This window comes from Aquila chrysaetos, chromosome 2 (assembly GCF_900496995.4).
Source record: "Aquila chrysaetos chrysaetos chromosome 2, bAquChr1.4, whole genome shotgun sequence".
Classification (NCBI taxonomy): Eukaryota; Metazoa; Chordata; class Aves; order Accipitriformes; family Accipitridae; genus Aquila; species Aquila chrysaetos.
In genome coordinates this window covers 52438142-52459793 of record NC_044005.1, presented here as the reverse complement: position 1 = coordinate 52459793, position 21652 = coordinate 52438142, and the positions used below count along the sequence as shown (strand labels likewise).

The 21652-nt window shown below is 42.4% G+C and overlaps 1 protein-coding gene and 1 long non-coding RNA gene across 9 annotated transcripts in view; one reads left to right on the top strand and one right to left on the bottom strand.

Annotated features, from left to right (window-relative positions):
* The window catches only part of NCOA7 (nuclear receptor coactivator 7), a 98709-nt gene extending 77686 nt beyond the window's left edge, over positions 1-21023 (top strand). For 4 of the 6 annotated variants that reach the window (XM_030038040.2, XM_030038054.2, XM_030038022.2 and 1 more), the window contains exons 11-16: positions 11019-11166; positions 15704-15829; positions 16313-16465; positions 17012-17107; positions 17766-17839; positions 18762-21023. In XM_030038040.2, coding sequence (XP_029893900.1) covers positions 11019-11166; positions 15704-15829; positions 16313-16465; positions 17012-17107; positions 17766-17839; positions 18762-18897 — 733 coding nt within the window. In that variant the 3' untranslated portion in view covers positions 18898-21023. The other 2 variants (XM_030038062.2, XM_041128750.1) reach the window with 2 other exon arrangements.
* Positions 31-9990, bottom strand: LOC115351397. 3 transcript variants are annotated; one of them, XR_005934001.1, is made up of 3 exons: positions 9954-9990; positions 3908-5773; positions 31-3473 (listed from the first exon to the last, which is right to left on the bottom strand). It is a non-coding gene; the product is annotated as an uncharacterized LOC115351397 (long non-coding RNA). The 3 variants fall into 3 exon arrangements; XR_003926785.2 differs by lacking the exon at positions 9954-9990 and adding an exon at positions 6188-8468; XR_003926782.2 differs by lacking the exon at positions 9954-9990 and having other exon boundaries at positions 3908-8468.
* Positions 21024-21652: the final 629 nt, after the last annotated feature.

Genomic DNA, 21652 nt, shown 5'->3' with positions numbered 1-21652 from the left:
CAAAAACATGTTTGACTCTTATTTTTTTTAAATGTCTAGTGCTTTCTGGAGTTGAATCTGACTTTCCCTACATGGTCCAAGGTGTGAAATGCAGCAAGGATGCTAAGATGGGGAGAGGGGTGCCATGCCAGAGAGAAAGCAGTGTTTGTTGCTGATCTAACATGGCTCCCAGTGGGAAGGAAGAAGGGATCAGGTGCCATTTGGAAGATGAAGAGAGGGATGTAAGTGCAGCTAACATATGATAAAAGCACTGGGGGATTATCTGGGTTTTGGCTGTAGTCTAGCAGGTGAGGGAGAGGGGAAAAAGGGAGCAGTGACAAGAGAGGTGAGGAATCCACTAAGGTGCCAGTGCTAAAAAATAGGTATTTCACATGAGCAAAGGGCATGATGTGGAAAAGGGAGAAACTCCTAACTGAATGGGTGTGGCTGTTTCAGCCTTCAGGCCCATAAAAAAAGTCCCTTCCTTCATGATAAAATCCATTAAATGTTTTATGTGCCTGTAGGTGTGTATGTATGCATAAATAGTACTATAGAAGGAAAAAAAATAAAGGCCTGTGATTTTTCCACATGAATCACCCAAGAATTTTCACTGGCTGTGAGGAATCAAATCCCTGGTCCTTCTTTTGCTAGAAGGCAGCTAGAGCAACTCTCCAGTCTGTTGATGAACCAAAATAGGGAAATCAGTGATCACACTTGTGGTGAATTAGATACCAGGAAGGAAGAATCTGAACTGGTGATCAATCTCAGAGGTGTCTCTTTAAGACGCAGGCAATGTTTTTCTTTTTTGTAATAATTTTTCAGAATATTTAATGTTATTTTCAGATTTGTAGCATGTGTGTTGATTTAAGTGTTTATTTCCTGTATTTTAGAAAAGAGTGTTTTGAGCAGACCAGTAGTGTGGAAGTTGCTGACCCAGGGGAGGAGGGAAAGAGGTTTAATCCAGCTGGAATGTGTCCATCGGGAGCGTAGCTGAAGATAGCTTTTGTTTTGCTTGCTAACTGCTGAACCCAGTCCTTGGCTCCTCAGGGATTGCAAAAGGGCGGGTTCAGAAAATTCTAGGTTGAAGCATGAGTAAATACTTCAAGGATTTGGAATGATGCTGTAATATAACACAAGGTCAGTTAGCTGCTTTGGGGATAGTGTATCTAATGTTGAATAAAGCTGCTGAGCTGAACTGAGGTCGTCTCTGACTGTTGCTCTGTGCAACAGGTAAATCTATTAAGCTTCTTATCACAAACTTGGAAAACAGCTTCTCTGCTTGTCATTTTCTGAATAGTGAGGGGACCTAACCCATGTATAGACTGAAGTGTGGACAACTGGTTTATACTTCAGTTTTTAGAATGAGGAAGGAGTAATTTCTGCAGTGAGCTGTTGCAGCAGCGCTTGGCTGTGCTGGCTGACAGGCCAGATCTTTGCTCTCGGGACTGCTGTTCAGATCTTGATCAAAATTAGTAGTGAATGTAGTATAAGATTGGGTCATTTTGGTGCTATTCACGCGTGCCTGTTTCAACACTGCAGAGGTGCATAAAAGATCATGTAGAACTTGGGGCAAAAATTAAATGCAAGACCCACTCCTTCATATTAATGCAAGACATGTCTTTGCCTACCAAGTCGGTGTTTTCTCCAAACTCTCGCATGCCTTCTCAAAGTAAAATGCATCGCTTCCTACCCTCTGGTGATTTTCTTGCACCAGTATTGCATAGTATATAATTATCAGTGTTGCATCTTGAGAATGCCATGGACAGTAGGTCGTTTGGGATAGTTTTGCAATGTATTTTTGGTACAATATATCAAAATAATTTACTAAGATTAAAAACATTTGGAATGCAATTTATAGTCATGTATGAAAATATCAAGAATACCACTCTCATCTCATTAGCCCTAAAGCAGTATAAATAAAACACTTTCTGTCCAGTGCAGTCACAGTAGCTTGTGTAGCATCTTAATGTTCTGTAGTAATTAAAAAAAAACCACCAACAACAACCAAACCAAACCTGGATTGAGATTGTGAAAAGTAGGTGTGCATGTCTATAATCACTGTATAAGTTAAGTCTTCCTCTGATTTGCACTTAATTACATTTTCCCATGGTTTCTTAGTGTTTCCAGTTAAAACAACTTCTGTCATCAGTTGTGAAAATGGGTCCATTTTCAACCTGGGCCCCGTAGCCCACTGCTCCCAGCAGAGCTGCTCATCTATCTGCAGACTGCTGCTGCTTTTCTGCCCTTGGCAGGCTGTGGGAAAGCTGTGCTGGGGGGAGGCATAATTATCTTTTAAAGCTGTATTTTTTTTTTCTTTTTTTTAATGGAAGCCTCTGGAAACGTTATTAATAGAGAGAGGAGACTGTTGGGCTGATATTCTTTATAAAGGCTGTCAATAGTCTTAAGTCTTGTTTGCCTTTTGTGGCTGCTGTAGGTCTTCTCTCTTCCTACGTGGCTTCCCGGGTGCCAAGAGTGTCCTGGCGTGTGTCACCCCATGACCCACACAACGCAGCTGAGTTAATCAGTGACTATGCTTGATCACAGCAGCACTCACTTTAGCACGTAACGGGGGAGATGGGCATCTTGAGTTGCCTTATATAATAGATTACTCAGTCTAGGGCAGCTTCTTGTCGGGTTCAGCTGAGCAGAGAGGCACCCATGCTTTTGGACACCAATAAAGAGATTGATTCTTTTGCTGAGGAGTCTTGCAATGGGTATAGCTTACAGTATTAGAGGGTAAGTCTGTGCATGCTCTTGCTACATGGATTTATGCTTAAATGGTATGTAGATTATCCACCCTAGTGGATTTTGAGTAGTAGTAGGTCAGTAATTATGTCACAGATATCCTCAAGGTCTTGCAGAGGAAAATGCCTTGCCCTGGGACAGATAGAGTAACGCAGAATTTCTTTGTTTATAAGCACATGTCCTAACAAATAGTTTACTCATTTTAGCATTGACTAGTTCCTCAGTCAAGAATTAAATCTCATTGATTATCTACAATATAAATTCAGCAGACAGGCTTGGTTTATGAATGTATAATTTGCGTTGATGTTGACGTAAAAGACATTGCACTGGGATCATGCTGCTGAGAGGGTATCCGTTTTTTTGGAAGTTTCTTTTTGAGAACAGGCAGATGTTCAAGGAGGAAAAGGAACAGGAGTTGAGCCTTGCTTCTCTTTTTCAATCTTAGCTTCCTGCCCAATTGATTATTTTGGTTTGGTCTGGGGAGTTGGGTGAGTTTTGGTTTGGTTTTTGTTACTGTTTCTGTGGGGTTTCCTTTTGTAGAGCAACATGTTGCTTGGTTGTGACTCCTGTTAGTATCTAGTGCATAACACCCAGTAGTTAATATGGTTGAAGCTGAGATCTGGAAGAACTTGCAGTACAACTAGCTGGAGTCAATACCTACATGATGCTTCTGTGCACTTACGCAGGGCTTTCCATAAAGGGATGATGATTTAAGATGGTCCTGAGGCTGAAGGATCACTCTTCCATGCCTCTGTTAGTGGAATGGAATAGGTAGCATAAAGCTTAGATTTAGGCTCCTTTTGAAGTAGCCTTCTACAAATAGAGTACTCCTAGACTCCTGATAAATAAGATATCAAACTATACAGATGAAACCTATGAAAACCCATTTGCTTCTGTAGCTTAGTATCTTATAATGAGGGCTCATTTAAGTTTATATAAGCTCACATAAGCATATGAGGGCTTGTGATACCTTAGCCCTCATAAGATTCATGAAGGATCATCATCATCATCTAGTCAGGCATGTTTATAACAAAGTCATAGGATTCCTTTGAATTAAGTCCTGTTTCTAGGCCAGGAGCTGTGGTTGGACTTAGAGCCTTTGTACATGTATCACAGGATGCACAAACCCTCCCTCACCGCCCAAACACACTAATTTGGAAGTAGCACCCTTCCCACCTGTGACTGACCTGAAGACATTAATATATGGAAAAGTGGTTTGCCTCTGCCATCAAAGTCTGATATTGCTGCCATATCAACAGAAATTGTGGTGGTGATGATGTCAGTTTGGGACCTCCTAATTAAAGTGTATCTTTTAGAAGAAAAATCATTTATGGTTCCCCCTCAAGAATCACCTGTAACATGAGAAGTTGTCTGGTGTATTTAATTGATAATTGCCTTTGCTCTTTTTCAGTGCACTATATACCTACTTTAATTTTCCTGGTTTCCGGTCCCTGGTTGTGGTTGTGTCTGTATTACCGGGATTCAGTTCTTATTGTATGCAATCACAGGGTATTGCTCTTGTAAGCTAGGTAACTGTTTTTGCCTCTTGCTGTACGCCAGTTGGTCTTGCGTCTCTAAGCAGCAACACTTGAGCGTGAGTTGGGAATGGTGCACCAGAGATGGGCAGAGTATTCCAGCAGTGATTACCAGTGTCAAACATCAAACTAAACGCAATCTCATTCCTTCCACTGAATGTGACTTTCTTGGTACGTTCAGACATTGCGCTAAGTATTGTCATCAGTGTGCTGGTGTGGAGCTCTTGCTCCAAAATTCACAGCCGTTATCGCAGGTCTCTGGGGTCCTTCTGCCAAGGGTAAAGTCCCATCCTGCAAGCATAGCCTCTGCTTACTGTTCTGCAGAGTGTGCTTCCCTGTTCAGATGCATTCACACAGACAGCTGATTGTGCCCAGTTTACTAAGCAATGCAGTGGCATAAATGTTCCATGAAGCTTTTGTCTTACACTGATTTTATCACTTTGCTGTCATGATATTTATGTCACGTTTTGTACTCTCCAAAATTAGTTTTCTACTGAATGTATATCCTTTTCTTTTTACATTTTTGTGCCCTCTGTGTGTGTGTGTGTGTTACTATGAATATATTTGTAAGCATATTCACTTTCCTTTTAATCTGGCTACAGCTGGGGAGGGTCCCTCTTTAATCAGTGTTCATCTTTCATTTTTGATTTGTGTCTCCTAGTTTGCTTTTTTTCATTTAAAAAAAAAAAAAGTTTCATGTTATCATAGTTTCCTTTTGAATAATTTCTTTCTGGAGTGACTAACTTCAGGTTTCTGTAGTTGTTCCTTTCCAAGTACTTTGTGTTTTATTGATGTTTCTCTGTTAGTGCATGACACACTCATAAGCATGTGATCACCACAACAGCTATTGAGTTCTAGGATAAATTTCCTTGCAGCTGTCAAGTTGGCTGTAAGAGAGTTCCTCAAGCAGTGGTTTTCCAATTTAAAAACTGTCTCCAATTTTTCCAATTTGGTAGCTTGGAAATACTACCATAGCATAATGTTATAATTTTATTAACAGGGAAGGGATGCTCTGCATCCCCTTTCAGAATGACCTCACTTCTGCAGTCACCTATGTCTCATTTTATGCTGCTGCTTCTTAAATCTGGAGTGTCTGGATTTATTTAGCATCTGTCCATTGTAGAGGAAAACTTAGTTATGGACTACTTAAACTGAGCATATACAGATCTGTGGGGCCTGACAGGAAATATTCTAAGTGTACTGAGGAAGTTGATTGATGTTATTTCAAGGCTGCTTTCTATCATCCTTTGAAAGGTTATAATCACTGGGAGGGGTGCTTAATAATTGGAAAGACAAATGCTCCAACTGTCTTCAGAAAAATCGAGGAGGATCTGTGGGAGCACAGGGCAGTCAGCTTCACCTCGGTCCCTGGGATGATTGTGAAGCGTGTCCTTAGGGACTCCATTTTCAAGCACATGGAGGGCAAGAAGTGATCAGGAGCAGCTATTGTAGGTTCACAAGGGCAAATAGTTTTTCTACCAACCAGATAATTTCTCTGTTTGAGATGGGTAGCGCTGTGAACAGGGAGAGAGTAAGGGCTTATTGTTTTACCATGACCTTAGTAAGGCTTTCAACACAACCTCCCACAGTATACTTACAGCCAAACTGGAGAGATGTGACCTGGACAGGTAGACTGCCAGGTGGGTGAAAAAGTGACTGGACTGTTGGGCTCAAAGGGTTGATAGCTAGTCTGAGTGGCAGCCAGGTGCAAGTGATATTCCTTGGAGACTGACACTGTTCAACGCCTTCATCAGTGACATGGACATTGGAACAGAATACACATTTTGTCATTTTGGGGGATGATGCCAAATTTAGGGAGTGTTCATATATTGGAGGGCAGGGCTGCTGTTCAGAGGGACCTCAACACAGAGGAATGGGCTAACAGAAATGTCAAGAAGTTCAGAAAAGGCAAATGCAAACTTGTGCACCCGGGGTGGAGCAGTTCCTGCAGTGGTACAGTCTCGGGATGGGTGGCCTGGGGTGTAGCTCTGCAGAAAAGGAGCTGGGGAAGTTGAGAGCCAACTCAACATAAGTCAGCAGTGTGTTTTTGCAGTAACGAAGGCTTTGCTTCTTGCTGGCCTGCGTAAGGAAGAGCATAGCCAACAGCTTGGGTGGTGGTTACTCCCCTCTTCCTTTTGGACACATCGTTAAAAAAAGGGGAGGGAGGTGGAGAAAAAAAAAAGTAGAATGGTGCCAGCCCCTCCTGAGGTCACATGCTGCATGCATTACAGGAAATTGTGATTAGATAGAAAAAAACCATGAGACTAGTTATGCATGGAACAGGCTGCATGGAGAGGTTGTGGAATCTCTGTTGGAGATTTCCACAACTGCAAGAGGACTGTGCAGCCGCCTCTAACTCGGAAGTTAGCTCTGCTATAAGCAGAAGTTGGCCTAGATGATCTCCAGAGGTGCCTTTCAACCTAACTATGTTCTGCGATTCTGAGATGAGAGTATGCTGCTCTCCTCCACCCACCTGCATGAACATGCTTTCAAACTGATCTTAGCCAGAGAGCAGCAACCACTAGTTTTATTGTTCTTTCATAGGGATTTGTAGGAATTAAGTAGTTCATTTTCCAGACTAGGACTACTGCACATAAAATACACAGTGCTCAAGTTAAATGTGTCTTTCAGTTAAAACTCACATTAGTTAGCAAAGAGATGATCATACTGCTCTTTCTGAAGTTTCTGTGAGCAAGTGAAGAGGAGTGGGGTGTGACGAGTGGCACCTATTGATGTGGGAAAACTTCCGCAGTTAGAAGAAAAGGTCTTGACTAAAATGAGGTGTTACGGCTTTTAGAAGTGCCTTCCATAGTTCACTAGTTTTAGATCTATGCAAACTTGTAAGCAATCACATGGCTTCTCAGAAAGAAAGGGGGCAACCCTTGGCAATGGGAATGTGACGTCTTTTAGTCTTTTCCAGGCAATTACTGGCAAGAGCTATCCCAAAGACTGATTGTTTGCACAGTACTACCTTGATCTCTTTTGTGTGTGTCTTGTTGCAGAGGAACGAGCAGCAGCTGAAATTTTTACTTGGATATCAACATTAGTTACCTTACTTGTTCTAGGTGAAGGGAGGCTGTTGATGCCTCAGGAACTAGTGTTGGGTGTTCACAAATTTAGGACAATTGTACTAAAACCGTATTTGGCTGTATATATTAAAAATGTTTGACAGGTACAGTTCTTATTTGATTACAAAATTTTAAACTCTGCTAGAACACGTTAGCCATGCACCACAGAAGCTTTTGTGAGTATGCAAAGGAGAAGAGAAAAAACTGATGGCAGTGCTAATTTGTTCCTTTTTCGTGATTAAGAGGACATTTCCATGATGAAGCAAAGTCAATCCTTTATTCTTTCTGAGGGTAGTGGAAATTGGATCCAAATTTCTTGAGGCCAAAGTGAGACAAGCCCTTCCAAGTATCTCATTTTGACTGTGAATTAGTGTAGCTGTCATGAGCGGGCAACAATTTCAGGGCTGTCAGTTCATGCAGTTATAACTGACATCAAACTCTAGCCCTCATTGGTAGGAGCATAGAACAAAAAATGTAGACTCAATTGGAAAAATCTCTGGAATTATACTAGTGACCCTGAAGAGAATCCAACAGTGCTGAAATGGTGTTTTAAGATTATTTGTGCATATATAGAGATCCAAGTAACTTGAAATACAGGGGGAAAATGTCTAAATTTCTCTAAAATTTTTCTAGGTTTGTATTGATCAAGGAATTGCTGGACAAAACTTTCTGGTGAATAACTGGAGAAAGATCCAGTGTCATAAGTACTTACTTCTTTCTATCTGCCCTCTTTAGTTAGGGTTTGATTTTTTTGCTGGCAATTCAACTTCTTGTACAGTGGATCCACTATCACATTCCTGTTTGAAATTGCATGTGTTCATTTTAATTTCAATATACTGCATTGTTGTGCTTTAACCCCAGTTGGCAACTAAGCCCCACACAGCCACTTGCTCACTTCCCCCACAGTGGGATGGGGGAGAGAATTGGAAGGGGAAAAGCGAGAAGACTCGTGGGCTGCGATAAATAGAGTTTAACAGGTAAAGCAAAAGCCGCGCACACAAGCAAAGCAAAACAAGGAATTCACTCACCACCTCCCATGGGCAGGCAGGTGTTCAGCCATCTCCAGGAAAGCAGGGCTCCATCACACGTAACGGTGACTTGGGAAGACAAACACCATCACTCCAAATGTCCCCCGCCTTCCTCCTTCTTCCCCCAGCTCTATGTTACAGAGCATGACGTCCCATGGTCTGGGATATCCCTTGGGTCAGTTGGGGTCAGCTGTCCCAGCCGTGTCCCCTCCCGACTCCTTGTGCCCCCCCCAGCCTGCTCGTGGTGGGGTGGGGTGAGGAGCAGAACAGCCCTTGGCTCTGGGTGAGCACTGCTCAGCAGGAACGAAAAACATCCCTGCGTTATCAACACTGTTTCCAGCACAAATCCAAAACTCAGCCCCATACCAGCTACGGTGAAGAAAATTAACTCTACCCCAGCCAAAACCAGCATACTCTCCACCCCTTATTCCATACCATTTACATCATGCTCATTTACCACACTATCCAATATAACCTCATTAACCACCACCCCTTTCCATCCTTTGATATAATACACAGGTATCATTCCCTTAGTCTATGGACCACCCCTATAAAATGTCTTTAAAATGTCCACAAATGCCCATAAAGTGTCCATTGAGTTCATTTAGTCCATGACTTTGGGCTCCATCTGTTACGGTGGTCACTCAGGACAGGAGAGATGGTGTGTTGTGCGGAGTTACTGGGCACCAAAGCCAGCTCAGGTCGGGTCACTGCTGCACTTGCACTGCTTCTTGTAAGGCTTGTCCTCCATTGGTTCAGGTGGTTCCTGCTCTGGTAATTCCTAGAACGTGCAACTCAAATCATGGGTTACAACAATTTAAAGGTATTACATTACGACCTCCACCCCTGGGCCCTTTGGGCCAGGTTGTAGGGTTTAACATTGCAATGAACTCCTCCCCTTGCCCCTGCTCTGGCTTGGATTTATCCTTGGGCCACAGTCCCTTCAGAGGTATAGCTGCTGCAGCACAGACAGAACCACGGCCACAGACCCTTCATGATGCACCTGCTCTGGCGTGGACTTACCCACAGCCACAGACGCTTTGGGGTGTCCTGCTCCCATGTGGACTCATCCACAGGTCCCAGTCCCTTTGACTCGAGTTCACACTGGAGTTCCAGCCTGTCCAGTACAGCAGCGCAGAAACAGCAGCAATGGCCTGGCCATCTGCCAGCCGAGGCACGTGGCCATCGCTGTTATCAAAATGTTCCCAGGCACAGCAGAGTGAGATGATAAGCACTACAGCAAGCAGCAAAAGCAAAAAGCAGCCACGAATGAGCACAAGACTCTAATACACAGTGAGGCAAGCAAGCCCCATGGCAAGCACAGGAGCCTGCCAATTAATAGCTAAACAGCAATAGTAGCTATAAGTTCGATCTAGAACGTTCCAATCAAATCTGTCGTTATCTCAACCCCTTCGTGCCCCATGTTGGACGCCATAAAGGACTGTCGTGGTTTAACCCCAGCTGGCAACAAAGCCCCACGCAGCTGCTCGCTCGTTCCCCCCACAGTGGGATGGGGGAAAGAATCAGAAAAGTGAGAAAACTTGTGGGCTGAGATAAAGACAGTTTAATAGGTAAAGCAAATCAAGGAATTCACTCACCACTTCCCATGGGCAGGCAGGTGTTCAGCCATCTCCAGGAAAGCAGGGCTCCATCACACGTAACGGTGACTTGGGAAGACAAACGCCATCGCTCCAAACGTCTCTCCTTCCTTCTTCTTCCCCCAGCTCTATATTACAGAGCATGACGTCCCATGGTCTGGGATATCCCTTGGGTCAGTCGGGGTCAGCTGTCCCGGCCGTGTCCCGTCCCGACTCCTTGTGCCCCCCCAGCCTGCTCGTGGTGGGGTGGGGTGAGGAGCAGAACAGCCCTTGGCTCTGGGTAAGCACTGCTCAGCAGTAACGAAAACATCCCTGGGTTATCAACACTGTTTCCAGCACAAATCCAAAACTCAGCCCCATACCAGCTATGGTGAAGAAAATTAACTCTACCCCAGCCAAAACAAGCACATACATAAATTCCTTATGCAGAAATTGTTTCACTGATTGTTATGGATGTTGTCAAAGAACTCTTTAAAGACGGTGATTGAGAGCTGACTACATTTACAGAAGTGCATACACTGCTGGTGATACATCATTAGCAAAGCTGTCAGTAACTGCTTATTTTCATTATGCTAAGAGAATGAAGAATTGGTTCGTGGTTAGTCTCTGTAACTTTTAGAGGTCAGCTAGAAATGTGATACAGACTTTACTGGTAATCTCTTATCGCTTGTTTTATGCTGGAGGTCAAACTAAATAAGTTAAGTGAGTGTTTTATGGACTTAGCTTTAGTGTGTATGACCTAATACTAATCAATGTGACTTCTTAATATGAATTATGTAGGACTGGACAAGCCACTTAGTTTTCCCATGATGCTTTGGCTGTGTGTATAGCAAAGGGAGGAGAAAAATATATTATGGAGAGTGAAAGCAGAGAAACCTTGAAGTGCTTCAGGCTGCCAGGTGGAGGGAGCTATTGCTTTGCGTGGTATGTGAGGGTGGAAGTAAAGGGGTATCCTATTTGTGTGGTTGTCCCTTTTTTGTCATTGGGCAAAACCTCTGTACTACATGATAGTGTTGTGTTCATGGACCACTGAACAATGGTTGTGTCTTCCTCTTCTCTTTACAGGGTGGATCACTTGTACACATTTTTTGTTCAGTGGTCACCGGAAATATATGGGAAAGATGCCAAAGAGCAAGGTTTTGTTGTGGTAGAAAAGGAGGAGCTTGACATGATAGACAACTTCTTCAGTGAACCCACTACTAAAAGCTGGGAGGTGAGTGCTTTCTGCCTTTACATGAAGAGTGTGCATCCTCTGTTAAGAATTTCAGCACTTTCTCTTTTGATGATTTTTATGGTGTTTCTTTATAATGCTTGCTGCTTCATGTAGAAGTCTCTTCAAGGCTCATATCTGTCTCACAAATGTACTCATATTCCTTCAGACCTCTCCTCTCTCCCTAGAAAGAGCAGGCAAACAACTGGGAGCTCTCTGGTGTGCAACCAGCAGAAGTTGTGTAAATATTCTGGTTATGCGATGTTAGCCTTTTGCAAAACTATACAGGTGTATGTTGTCAGCATTGCTAAATTTGCATTGTATTTATATGTTACAAATAAAATCTCCAAAATGTGTATGTAGACATAAACACCAACATAGACTCCTGTGTGCTGGTTGAAATGGCTTGGTATGTGGTGATGTGCTAGACCCTTGCTTCTCAGGTGCACGCAGCAATACTGTTTGCATATTGGTTGTAAAATGGCTAAGTTTTATCCTCGGACTTCAGCTCTTTCATATGGGGGCTTTTGCAATCTGTTCTAACTACTTGGCATGCCTCTGTTTGTTATCTGTCTGTCTCTTGTGCATACAAAGCCTAGTTTCTAAGGGAAATAAGCTTGCATGTATTTTTTAATAGATATTTCTGAACACTGAAGTACTTGCTATGCTAAGGAAATAGGAAACATTAAAAAACAGATAAATCCCTAAGTGGGAAATATCTTGATGGCTATTTAAGAAGTGATCTGATTATTTGTCTTAAATATAAACATGTTTTGAAAATTCTATTACCCTCTCTCTCTTTTTTTTTTTTTTTTTTTTTAAGCATTTCTGTCTTCAAAGTATGTTGTACTGTTCAAAAGTAGAGCTTGGGAGTGGGGCTTGTCATTTGAAATGTAGCAACATGACCTCAAATCCCAAATTGCTCTTATTTTTACAGTTTTGTAGTTTCTTAATATTGGTGCTTTGTGAACTGCAAGATGAAAAAAAAAAAAAAGAAAAAGTCTTCATTCCTTGTTTTGCTCAGAGCTGAGTGCAGTCATATATTGCACTAGATTTCACTGTTCAGTTGTTATTTGCATGCCATTTTCATAAAACCAAAATGAAGGAGGAGGGCCAGTGATCCAAAGAACAGAGGCGGGAGGGATCTGGGCACACTGGGAGCTTGTCTCTCATTGTTTTATTTAAATATATATTGGGAGAAGAATTAGGTGGAAACTGCTTCTAAAGGTGTGTCTCTTTTATTTGTAATATATTCAGGCTTTACAAATTTAAAGTAGGTCTGCCAGGAAATCTCTATTGAAAGTCCAAATTTGGGCATGATTACTGTGAAAGTTTCACTCTCCCTTGTGGGGAAACAGAAAGTGTGGTTGCAGAGAAGCACATAAGCAGTTTTATCACAGTGTGCCACGGGCAGTAGCCATCTGTCATGCTTGTGAGCAAGAGCTCTTGCCAGTAGAGCAGGGAAGTGTAGTCGATACTGTAACATAAACTGGTAGATGATGAAAGGGAAACAAATGCCTTTGAATATTCGAATTCTTTACTATGCCAGACCTGACCAGGAGGAACCTTTTGTGGAGGTATGTTGAACTGGGTCCCTGTTTGAACAACTTGGATCTAATACAGCACTTCTGCCTTAGCAAAAATGTGCTGCTTACTCAGATTAATTTTAATAGGGTATTTCCACTCCAGGTAGCTTGCTTTCTCAGTCCTGTAAAATCTTTAAAAGATTTTGTAGGTCCAGTTTCTGTAGTGGTTGATTCTTTCCATCCATCTCTGCTTTTGCGTGGTCTGTAAATATATGATCTTGTAGATCCCTTTTCTTGCAGTTATTGACTCTGAACTTCATTCAAACGTGCACTTCAGTTACAGACTGACTAGGTATCTATGCAGTGAAGAGAGGGGTTTGTCTCTCTTGGGAGCTGATTTGCAATTTACAACTGTGTTAGTGGGTTTTCTGTGGTTGCCTACGTCTGAGTTTGGTTGCATTTTGCTGGGTACCTGTTGCTGATTGATTTACTGTGATATTCCCCCCCACTCCTACGGGGAGACTACTCCTAGAAAATAGTCTTCAAAAGAAGAGTTGAATACTTTTGATTTAAGATGAAAAAGGTGTTTGTTAAAAAAAAAAAAGTAAAATAAAATAATGGCCTGGGAGATGACAAGAGAAGGATAACCATTCAGGAGGTGGAAAAAAACAAGGATAAAAGCAGAAATACCATTTTCCTTTGACAGTTTGTTGGGGTTTTTTTAAACGATCTTAATTTTGCAGTGCAAACCTTCCCTGAAATTGGCCATGTGTAAAATTTTGCAGCACAGAATTCTCTTCAGTCTCAGAAGACCCAGGACTAGATTCCACTGAGCCTGGGCTGGAGGGGCAGGATGAAGCTGTACACCTCTTGCAGTATCACCGGCGGGAATACCTGTACTGACCGGGTGGACAGGGGCACGTCACAACGTTAGTTCTGCAGGCTGGATTTTGCCCTGTGGTCCTGCGCTCTTCTCTTTTCCTAACTCTGCTGTGCGTATCGGAGTGCCGTGCCCTGCTCAGGGTGGCTGCCCTGGGCTCAGCTTCAGGCGTCTGCTGGCGAATGCAGGCTGGACGTGAGCACGTGGAGCGGACCTGTTGCTCCCATCCCCCTGGAGATGCTAGGTGTGACTGGCAGCATTAGGGCTTTTTCCTACACACAGTGAACTAACTCCTCACCGGTCCTGGTCTTCGTGAAAAGCTCCTTCTGTGCTTTGTGGCGTGGTTAAATCTGCACCTGGAGTCGGTCCAGTGCATTTGCTTTCTTGCCTGTGGGGCAGGCGTGCGTAGGACCTCCAGGCACTTCTTGGCAATTGTCTCAGCTGTTGACAGCTCCTGCAAGTTCAAGCAGTGATCGTGAAGGTGCGGAGGAGTTATGCAAAGCTTTATCCATGTGTAACATGGAAGTCGTTTGGAAGCCATATTTGCAGGGAGGTGTGGCAGCGGCACGGAGTGCTCTGCAGCCACATCTTGAGGTTCCTGCTCCCAAGACCTCTGTGGCGATACGCTCGTGGAAGGAAGGCGGTTTAAGGTTTCCTGTTTGTTTTGTAGTTAGGCCCCCTTGCTTCCCCTTTTCTTTCTCAGCAGCCTCCTCTCTGAGCTCTTGCTGTTGCTTCCCATTTGCCGTGGTGTCACCGAGCCCCAGGTAAAGCCCCGCTGCCGGGCACAGCGTGCCTCGTCTCACCTCCCGGTGCTGCGCGGAGCTGAGGCTCCCGTCGCTCGCTAAGCGCCCCGAGCTGCGCTGACGGGTCAGCAGCTTGCCAGCTGTGCCGAATGATGCCCTCTGCCAGCTTGGGAGGCCGAGCACCCCAGCAGCAGCTTGTCGGGAGCCAGGACACCCAGACTGCGGCCGCCGAGGGGTGAGGCAGCGTCCTCCTGTCTGCGGTGAGCTCCGTGCTGCCAGCTCCTGCCCCGCACCGCCTCTGGGCTCCTGTTTGCTGCCCGTGCCACGTGGGGTTCGGAGTTTGTCCCCTGTCTCTCTCAGCACCTTGTAGGCTGCCAAGTCCTTTTATAGAGAAGCGTGAAGCGTATGGACTCGGATTCTCATTTTGTTTCTAGCTTTGTGGGAAAAGGTCGTGCGGTTACCTGTAGTTGCTGGAGAGAAGTCTGTGCTTCCTTTTATAAGTATTTAAATTCAAACCTGATGTTAGAAATATTTATATGGACTCACCTTTTAAAATACTACAATTTGCTCGCTTTATAAAGTCTTAAGCAAAGGAATATGTAGAAGTTTCCAAAGAGCTGTTTGATCATTTTCAACTAAGAATGTATTTTATAAAGAGCTTGACGCTCAGAATGAGTATTTTCAAGAACTTGCGTAAACTGGATGCTCAAAATCTTACTTAGTACGTTTCCTACAAGACAGAGCTTCGAAATACCTGTTCAAGCTAATTTACATTTTTACTTCTTTGCTATATTCATTCTGTTTCGTTTGTATACACAAACCCATGTCTGAGTCAGTAAAGAAAATCAGGAAAATGTTGCTGGCTTAATAAAAAGGAGAAGTGAAATTTTAAACTTTTTCATATAATGCTCGTGCATTAGCACCTGAGAAAATAATTAATGTACTCAACTAGCTGCATGAGAGAAAACAAAGAAGCTTCTGTGTCCTCCTTATTTAGAGTCCCACGAGACATCTAGTTCCGATACGTGTAGTGTGCCTCAGAAGCAGAAGGTGCACTTTAGCTTTCTGACTTGGGACCAAGTATGTCTGAGACAGAAACTGATGTCACCTGGTTACCTCAATGTTTATTAATCCCAAAGAACTCTACAGCTGTGGGAGGTCACCAGAGCATGAAGAAATTCTGGCCGTGATGTCTCAAAGACATCTTGCCAGCTAAGTTTTTCCCTATTTGGTTAAGGCTGCCTGTGCTTGATAAAACCATCCCATACAGTGGTTTTGCTCCGCAGAGTATAACAGCTGAGGAGTATGTTGTTTTAAATTAATTTGCTTCAACAGAGCATTGACAGCATAAGAGCTATGCTTTAGGTTGGACAATTGTTCTCTTGCCTCAGATCATTACTGTAGAAGAAGCAAAACGACGAAAGAGCGTTTGCAGTTACTATGAAGAAGAAGATGATGATACTTTGCCTGTCTTAAAGCATCACAGCGCTCTCCTGGAGAATATGCACATAGAGCAGGTATGGCTAGAAAAACCTCAAGTTTCTTTGTTAGCTGTGGTCCTGTCTCTGCCAAGTGTGGGACATTCTGCCTTCTGGAGGCAGTACCAATGCTTTTTAAGAGTTTGAAAGTACTCAGTATGTTGGAGTGTCCTTGTGCAAGGTCCTGTTTTGCTGCGGGACTGGCTCACCTGGAAAGCTTATTTTTATGTTTTGCAACTCTGGAGTTGGAGTTGTGATATTGAGGACTGGCAACTCTTTCAGTGCCCAGAGAGGGGGTGCCAGTTTTGAAATCTCTTTTACAGGTGATGTGAATGCAGGCAGTTGGGCTCAGAGTACAAGGCCACATGCCTGTTAAGCGGAGATGTTAAGCTGCTGGCATCAGCTGTTCCCTTGACAGCCGTTTTTTGGCTCAGAAGCCCCTGCAGAAAGGGAGTAGTCTGGGGCACCACCTGTGACCCAACCTGTTGAATATGTAACCATTTCCCCCTGTTCATTGCCCAGCTTGCCCGGCGCTTGCCCGCACGAGTGCAGGGATATCCGTGGCGGCTTGCGTACAGTACACTGGAGCACGGGACTAGCCTGAAGACTCTGTACCGTAAATCAGCATCTCTCGACAGTCCAGTGCTCCTTGTCATCAAGGATATGGACAACCAGGTAAGGAGTGCTTGTTCTGCGAGGGTTGGACTGAAAGGGCAACACTGTAAAAAGTTATCATTATGAAGTGCTAGTCATGCTGTGAAGTGACATCATGCCAAAATAAGACACTGGTGTTTGTTTTCTTTTATATTTTCTACTGGTTAAAACTAAACTTACAGGCAGGAAGGTACATCAGCACTAATAGAAATACCCGCCTCAGCTTCATAACTGCAATGAGTGCTCCTTTTAGTAGTGCCCATGGGTGTATCTTCCTTAGGTATCTCAGTTAACAAGCTGTCACAAATAATGCCTCTGTGGAGGTCTAGTACTTCGGCAGCTCCTAGAGTCAGCATTCCTGTTGCTATTGTTGTCATCTGGCTTTTAACTTGCAGGATACAAAAGATTTGCAGGAGTACTTGCTCATCTGATGTACTTTACTAGTTGGTTCTTCTAACATGAAACACCATCTCAGTTGTTCTTTAGAAAGTATTTTGAAATGTTTGGGCTTTTTCTCTTGAATTTTGCACTGTCCCCAAAAGTAGTTTAATCATTTTATTCTGACAGATATTTGGAGCGTATGCTACACATCCCTTCAGGTTTAGTGACCATTACTATGGCACTGGTGAAACATTCCTCTACACATTCTGTCCAAATTTCAAGGTAAGTGGGTGTTCACTTTCTCAAATAAGATTTTTGGGTTCCACTTCTGAAACGTTTATGAGATTTTTATGGAGACAGCATATTTGAGTTTAGAGGATGTGTTGGCTGTTGGTGAATGCAGTTAATCACTCATTGCTTCAATGCTATGCTTTAAGCAAAAGTGATTGTAATTATCTGAAGTGCCAAGAGGACAGTTTGTAAGGGTGAGGAGAGGGTTTTAAATGGATTGAAGGGGAAAGCAGGGAGGAGTGAGGAGTGGACTGTCAAAGACTCACCTTGGAAGGCAGTGATACCAAGGATAGGGTATAATTTCACATGTGCTTAGGATCAAAGTGGCAACAAACCAGAAATAAGAGTGCTACTGAAGTACCCCTTAATGTTCATGGCTTAGCATTTTTCAATAGTGAACACATTTTTCCTTTTTAACAGAATGCCTGTTGATTTAGAGATGCAATGAGAATTTTAAAAAGGTTTAGGGTGCCTTGTTCATAGCTTTAAGTACGTATTGTTCCTTTACTTTCTACCTATTACCTCTTGCTTCTCCCCCTTCAAAAAAAAACTAAAATAAAATATGACCATATCAAAAAATACCTGCTAAGAGTCAGTCCCCAGTAGTTTTCACAGTCCAAATATATTTGGGTTTTTTTCCCCTCCTCAGGTATTCAAATGGAGTGGAGAGAACACCTACTTCATCAATGGAGACACCAGCTCTCTGGAGCTCGGAGGTGGAGGGTGAGTGAATGTTTGGTTTTCAAATCATGTAGCTAACTTTTTTTTTTTTTTTTTTTTTAATGAGACTAGGAACAATGATAGTTGCAAGAAAAACTAATCAGTAAAATGGCTGAACTTACTTTTAGTAGACCGTTCAGGGCAGATACCTCAGCAATCTGATTTCTGTTACAGACCCACAGTAATTTCCATTGCTTAAGGAGAATGACTGATGTCAGGCAAGAAGGGTTTGTTGTTTGGTTTTTTTAGCTAGAAAAAAACCCAGATGTTTTGGGTAGATATGTGTCTCATTGCTGAAGCGGTTTGCCACTGAAAGATAATCTCTAATGACAGTTTTGCCATCAGCTTCTAAGGTTTCTAACGTGGTCCTTATTAAATTGTCGTTATTCTGTTGATACACAGAGCAAGGATACAGACAGTTCTTAATCGGGCCCTGAGTTTCAAAGGTCAGTGGGTATGAAATCAAGGCCTAAGGCTATACGACTTAACTAAAGCTGACTGCAGGCTGTACCACGGAACATCTGGGCGTGATTTGCATCGGGAGTGTGTATACACCCCCCCTCCTCCTCCTAAACCAGAAGGGGCCTAGTCCACATCCGAACAGCCAAGGAGGGGACCCCAACGCCTGCGCCCTCGCCTCAGCCTCAGCCACAGCTGGCGGCGCAAACAGCTGAATGGCACGGGGGGCTGCGGGCGCACGCTCGGTCCTGCGCTCTGCCCCGCTCGCTGGCACAAACAAAAGCGAGGGGACTGCTCCGCGAGCTTCTTGGCAAGTGCTTTGCCAGGATTGAGCTCTTCACGTTCGGTCTAAGAGGTCCTCAGAATTACCTAGATTCCTCCTTGTCGCTGCTCTGGTTGCTTCTACAGCTTCTAGTATTTTTACTGTTATATATAACCTGAATTTTTTTGTGTATTTCCATTTTAGTGGCCGGTTTGGCTTATGGTTAGATGCAGATTTGTATCACGGGCGAAGCAACTCCTGCAGCACCTTCAATAATGACATCTTATCTAAGAAAGAAGATTTCATAATACAAGATGTAGAAGTATGGACATTTGAGTGAAATACTGACTGCCTTAAGGACTGGATCCATTAGGCACTTAAAAGCTAACTAGAAGGTGCAGGCTGCCTCACAACGTTACACGCTTTTTCCTCAAGTTTGTACCAGAGCATGACTACGCAAAAAAACCCCAACCAACCAACCCAAGAAAAAACAGAGCTGGTTTTGAGAGGCAGTAAGAGACAGAACAGTAAGAGATCAGTCTGAAGTCTTTTTTACTTCCAGTGCTCCTCCATCGAAGATACGATGCTTATGAAAACATTTATGGTGTATAGGTTGAAAACGTTTTCTGTAACTGTGAAAAAGATCCTGTGGGAAAACTATAACTATCTAGTACATTCCATGTGTATTTATGTTCAACGTACAAATGCTAACCAAAAATAAAAGGTTACTTTACCAAAATTTACAGCATACTGTTTGCCATGGAAAAGAATCACAAATAGGTGTATACAGCACTTAAGGGAACATGTTTTTAAAATCTTTTTATTTATTGTTATTGTATAGCAAATTTTTTTTTTTTTGTAAATGCATTAGCTTTGAGGTTTTCCTTTTAATATTTCAAATCTCAACTTGATAAATAGTTCCTATTCAGGTAGGTTTCTTATGCCTTGGTGTTTATTCTGAGTCAATTTATTTGATTTCTGACGTTAATTTTTGTATTTTTATTTTGTAAATGAGATTCGGTTTTTGTTTTACCCTAATTAGAGGGTTTGTTTTCTGGCAGAAACACTTGAGTGCATAATTCTGTTTTGGTTTTTTTCTGAGGGAGAAGGTGGATAGTGCTTCTTATTAACGCTGCTGCCACATTCCTGTTAATGGGAATAATAATATTATTTTGGCAGTGTATGGAGATATTGGGCAAACTGCCACCTAGTATAGACTGTATCAGCTCTGTTGCAGTCAACAGAATTGGGACAGCAGGCTCTGAGCATCTGCCCTTGTATTATTTGACTGTTTATGAAGGACAGTTCTAAGAGAGGATTGTTTTTCTGTATCACCACCAAATGATTCAAAATAAGCCACCCACTGTGCTTTTATGAGCACTTCTCTACAAATTGAAGAATTTGTTAAGGAGAAAATACAATCGAGATTTAGAGAAGAATGCTATTTCCCTAACAGGCCAGATCATGTTAGTGTAGTACTTGTTTTCTTAGTAATTATATATATGATTTCCTTCCCAAAAAAGACTTGAAGCAACAGGCTGGTTTAGGATTTGACGGGCAACTAAATATTCTTCTTTGTTTTTCATGAGATAATCGGATACTTCCCCCCCACCCCCGCAACGCTAAAGAGAAAAAGACTCCATGTTACAAAATGAAAATTTCAGTAAATGGGGAGAGCGTGACAAAGGACTGGCAATCTTTACTGTTTGCTAAGGAATTCTCTTTTCCCATTAAGCTCTGGTTTTGTTTACACAATCCAGGCCTGACCAACATTTGGACGCTGTCCTGCCCTTAGACTCAAATATGTCATTGTCCTGAGAAAGGCAGGTTTTAGAAACGGTAGTGTGTTTTCATGGGTTAAAACAGTACAGTCTAATTTTGGAATATTATTAACTGAGTAATACAACTCAATGTAGTTACTGCTCTTCCCTTTTTGATTAAAAAAAAAAAAAAGGCCAAGTGGTTTTCTTTCAAGAGCATTACTAAATCTTAATCCTGCACATAAATTTCACAGTCTAAAAACCAATGTTATATACAGTAAGCCTATAACACGCTGCACGTGAGCTTTTCACACTTCCCTTCTATGTGGTCTACTGCATCCATAAATAAAGTTCTTACTGGTAGTGCTGTAAAATATTTTTGGAAGTCGCTAACAGCATAACGCTTTCAAGATACCAGGAATATCTAATACTGTTTGCTCTTTTAAATGGTGGCAGACCACTTAATAGTTTAAAAAAAAAAAACCCAAACCAACCAAGTTCAACATTTTACATACATTTCACTATTGCTACCTACAACTTACTCCATTATATTATCCTTGTCAGAGCATATCTAAACGCTGTGGTCTTATATTCAAAACAGTGTTGTTCAATCAAAATTCTGTGACCCTTGAAACCATGAATATTGAATATATGTAATGCAGTGCTATCACAATATTTTCAATAAAGGAATTTATGCATTCAGAAACTTCTTACAGATGTTTTCTCTTTTATTCATGAACTTTAGTACATTTTAAAGGTGAAAGGGTGCAGCTTAAGTTACAGGTTATGCTGACAAATACCTACGTCTCCCCTCAAAAAGAGAATTCCAGCAATATCATATTTTAGAAACATGGGTAAGGAGATGGGAGCTTTTGGGTTGGGGGTTTTTTTTGTGTGTGTGGTGTGGCATCTCCTGAAATAGAGCTGTTTCGTGTTCACTGAAAGATAGACTGTGACAAAAGGCTAAGAAGTACCAGTAAAGAGTTAAACAGTCGACCTAGTAGTTCTCCTTGCTCCTCTCAGCTGTAGTGAATGACATGTATTTCCTCATCTTTTTTGACTAACCTGTTCCCAGGAGTCAAAAGTCCGTGTACCTTATTTTTGTATGCACCCTTTTTATATTGCTAAAGTGTTGATGTATTTTTCTTTCTGTCCAAGCAAGACAAAGGCGTACAATGCCTTAAAGTTACTTGGTTCTTGGCTTGTATTGGCTTTATGGTATACAGAGGTGGCATTAAGAAAAAACAAACTACGATTATGCATGAAACAGAACACACATGCTATCTGTGAACCTTCCTTTGAGTGAAATGGCGCTAAGATTTTTCTTACTGTAAA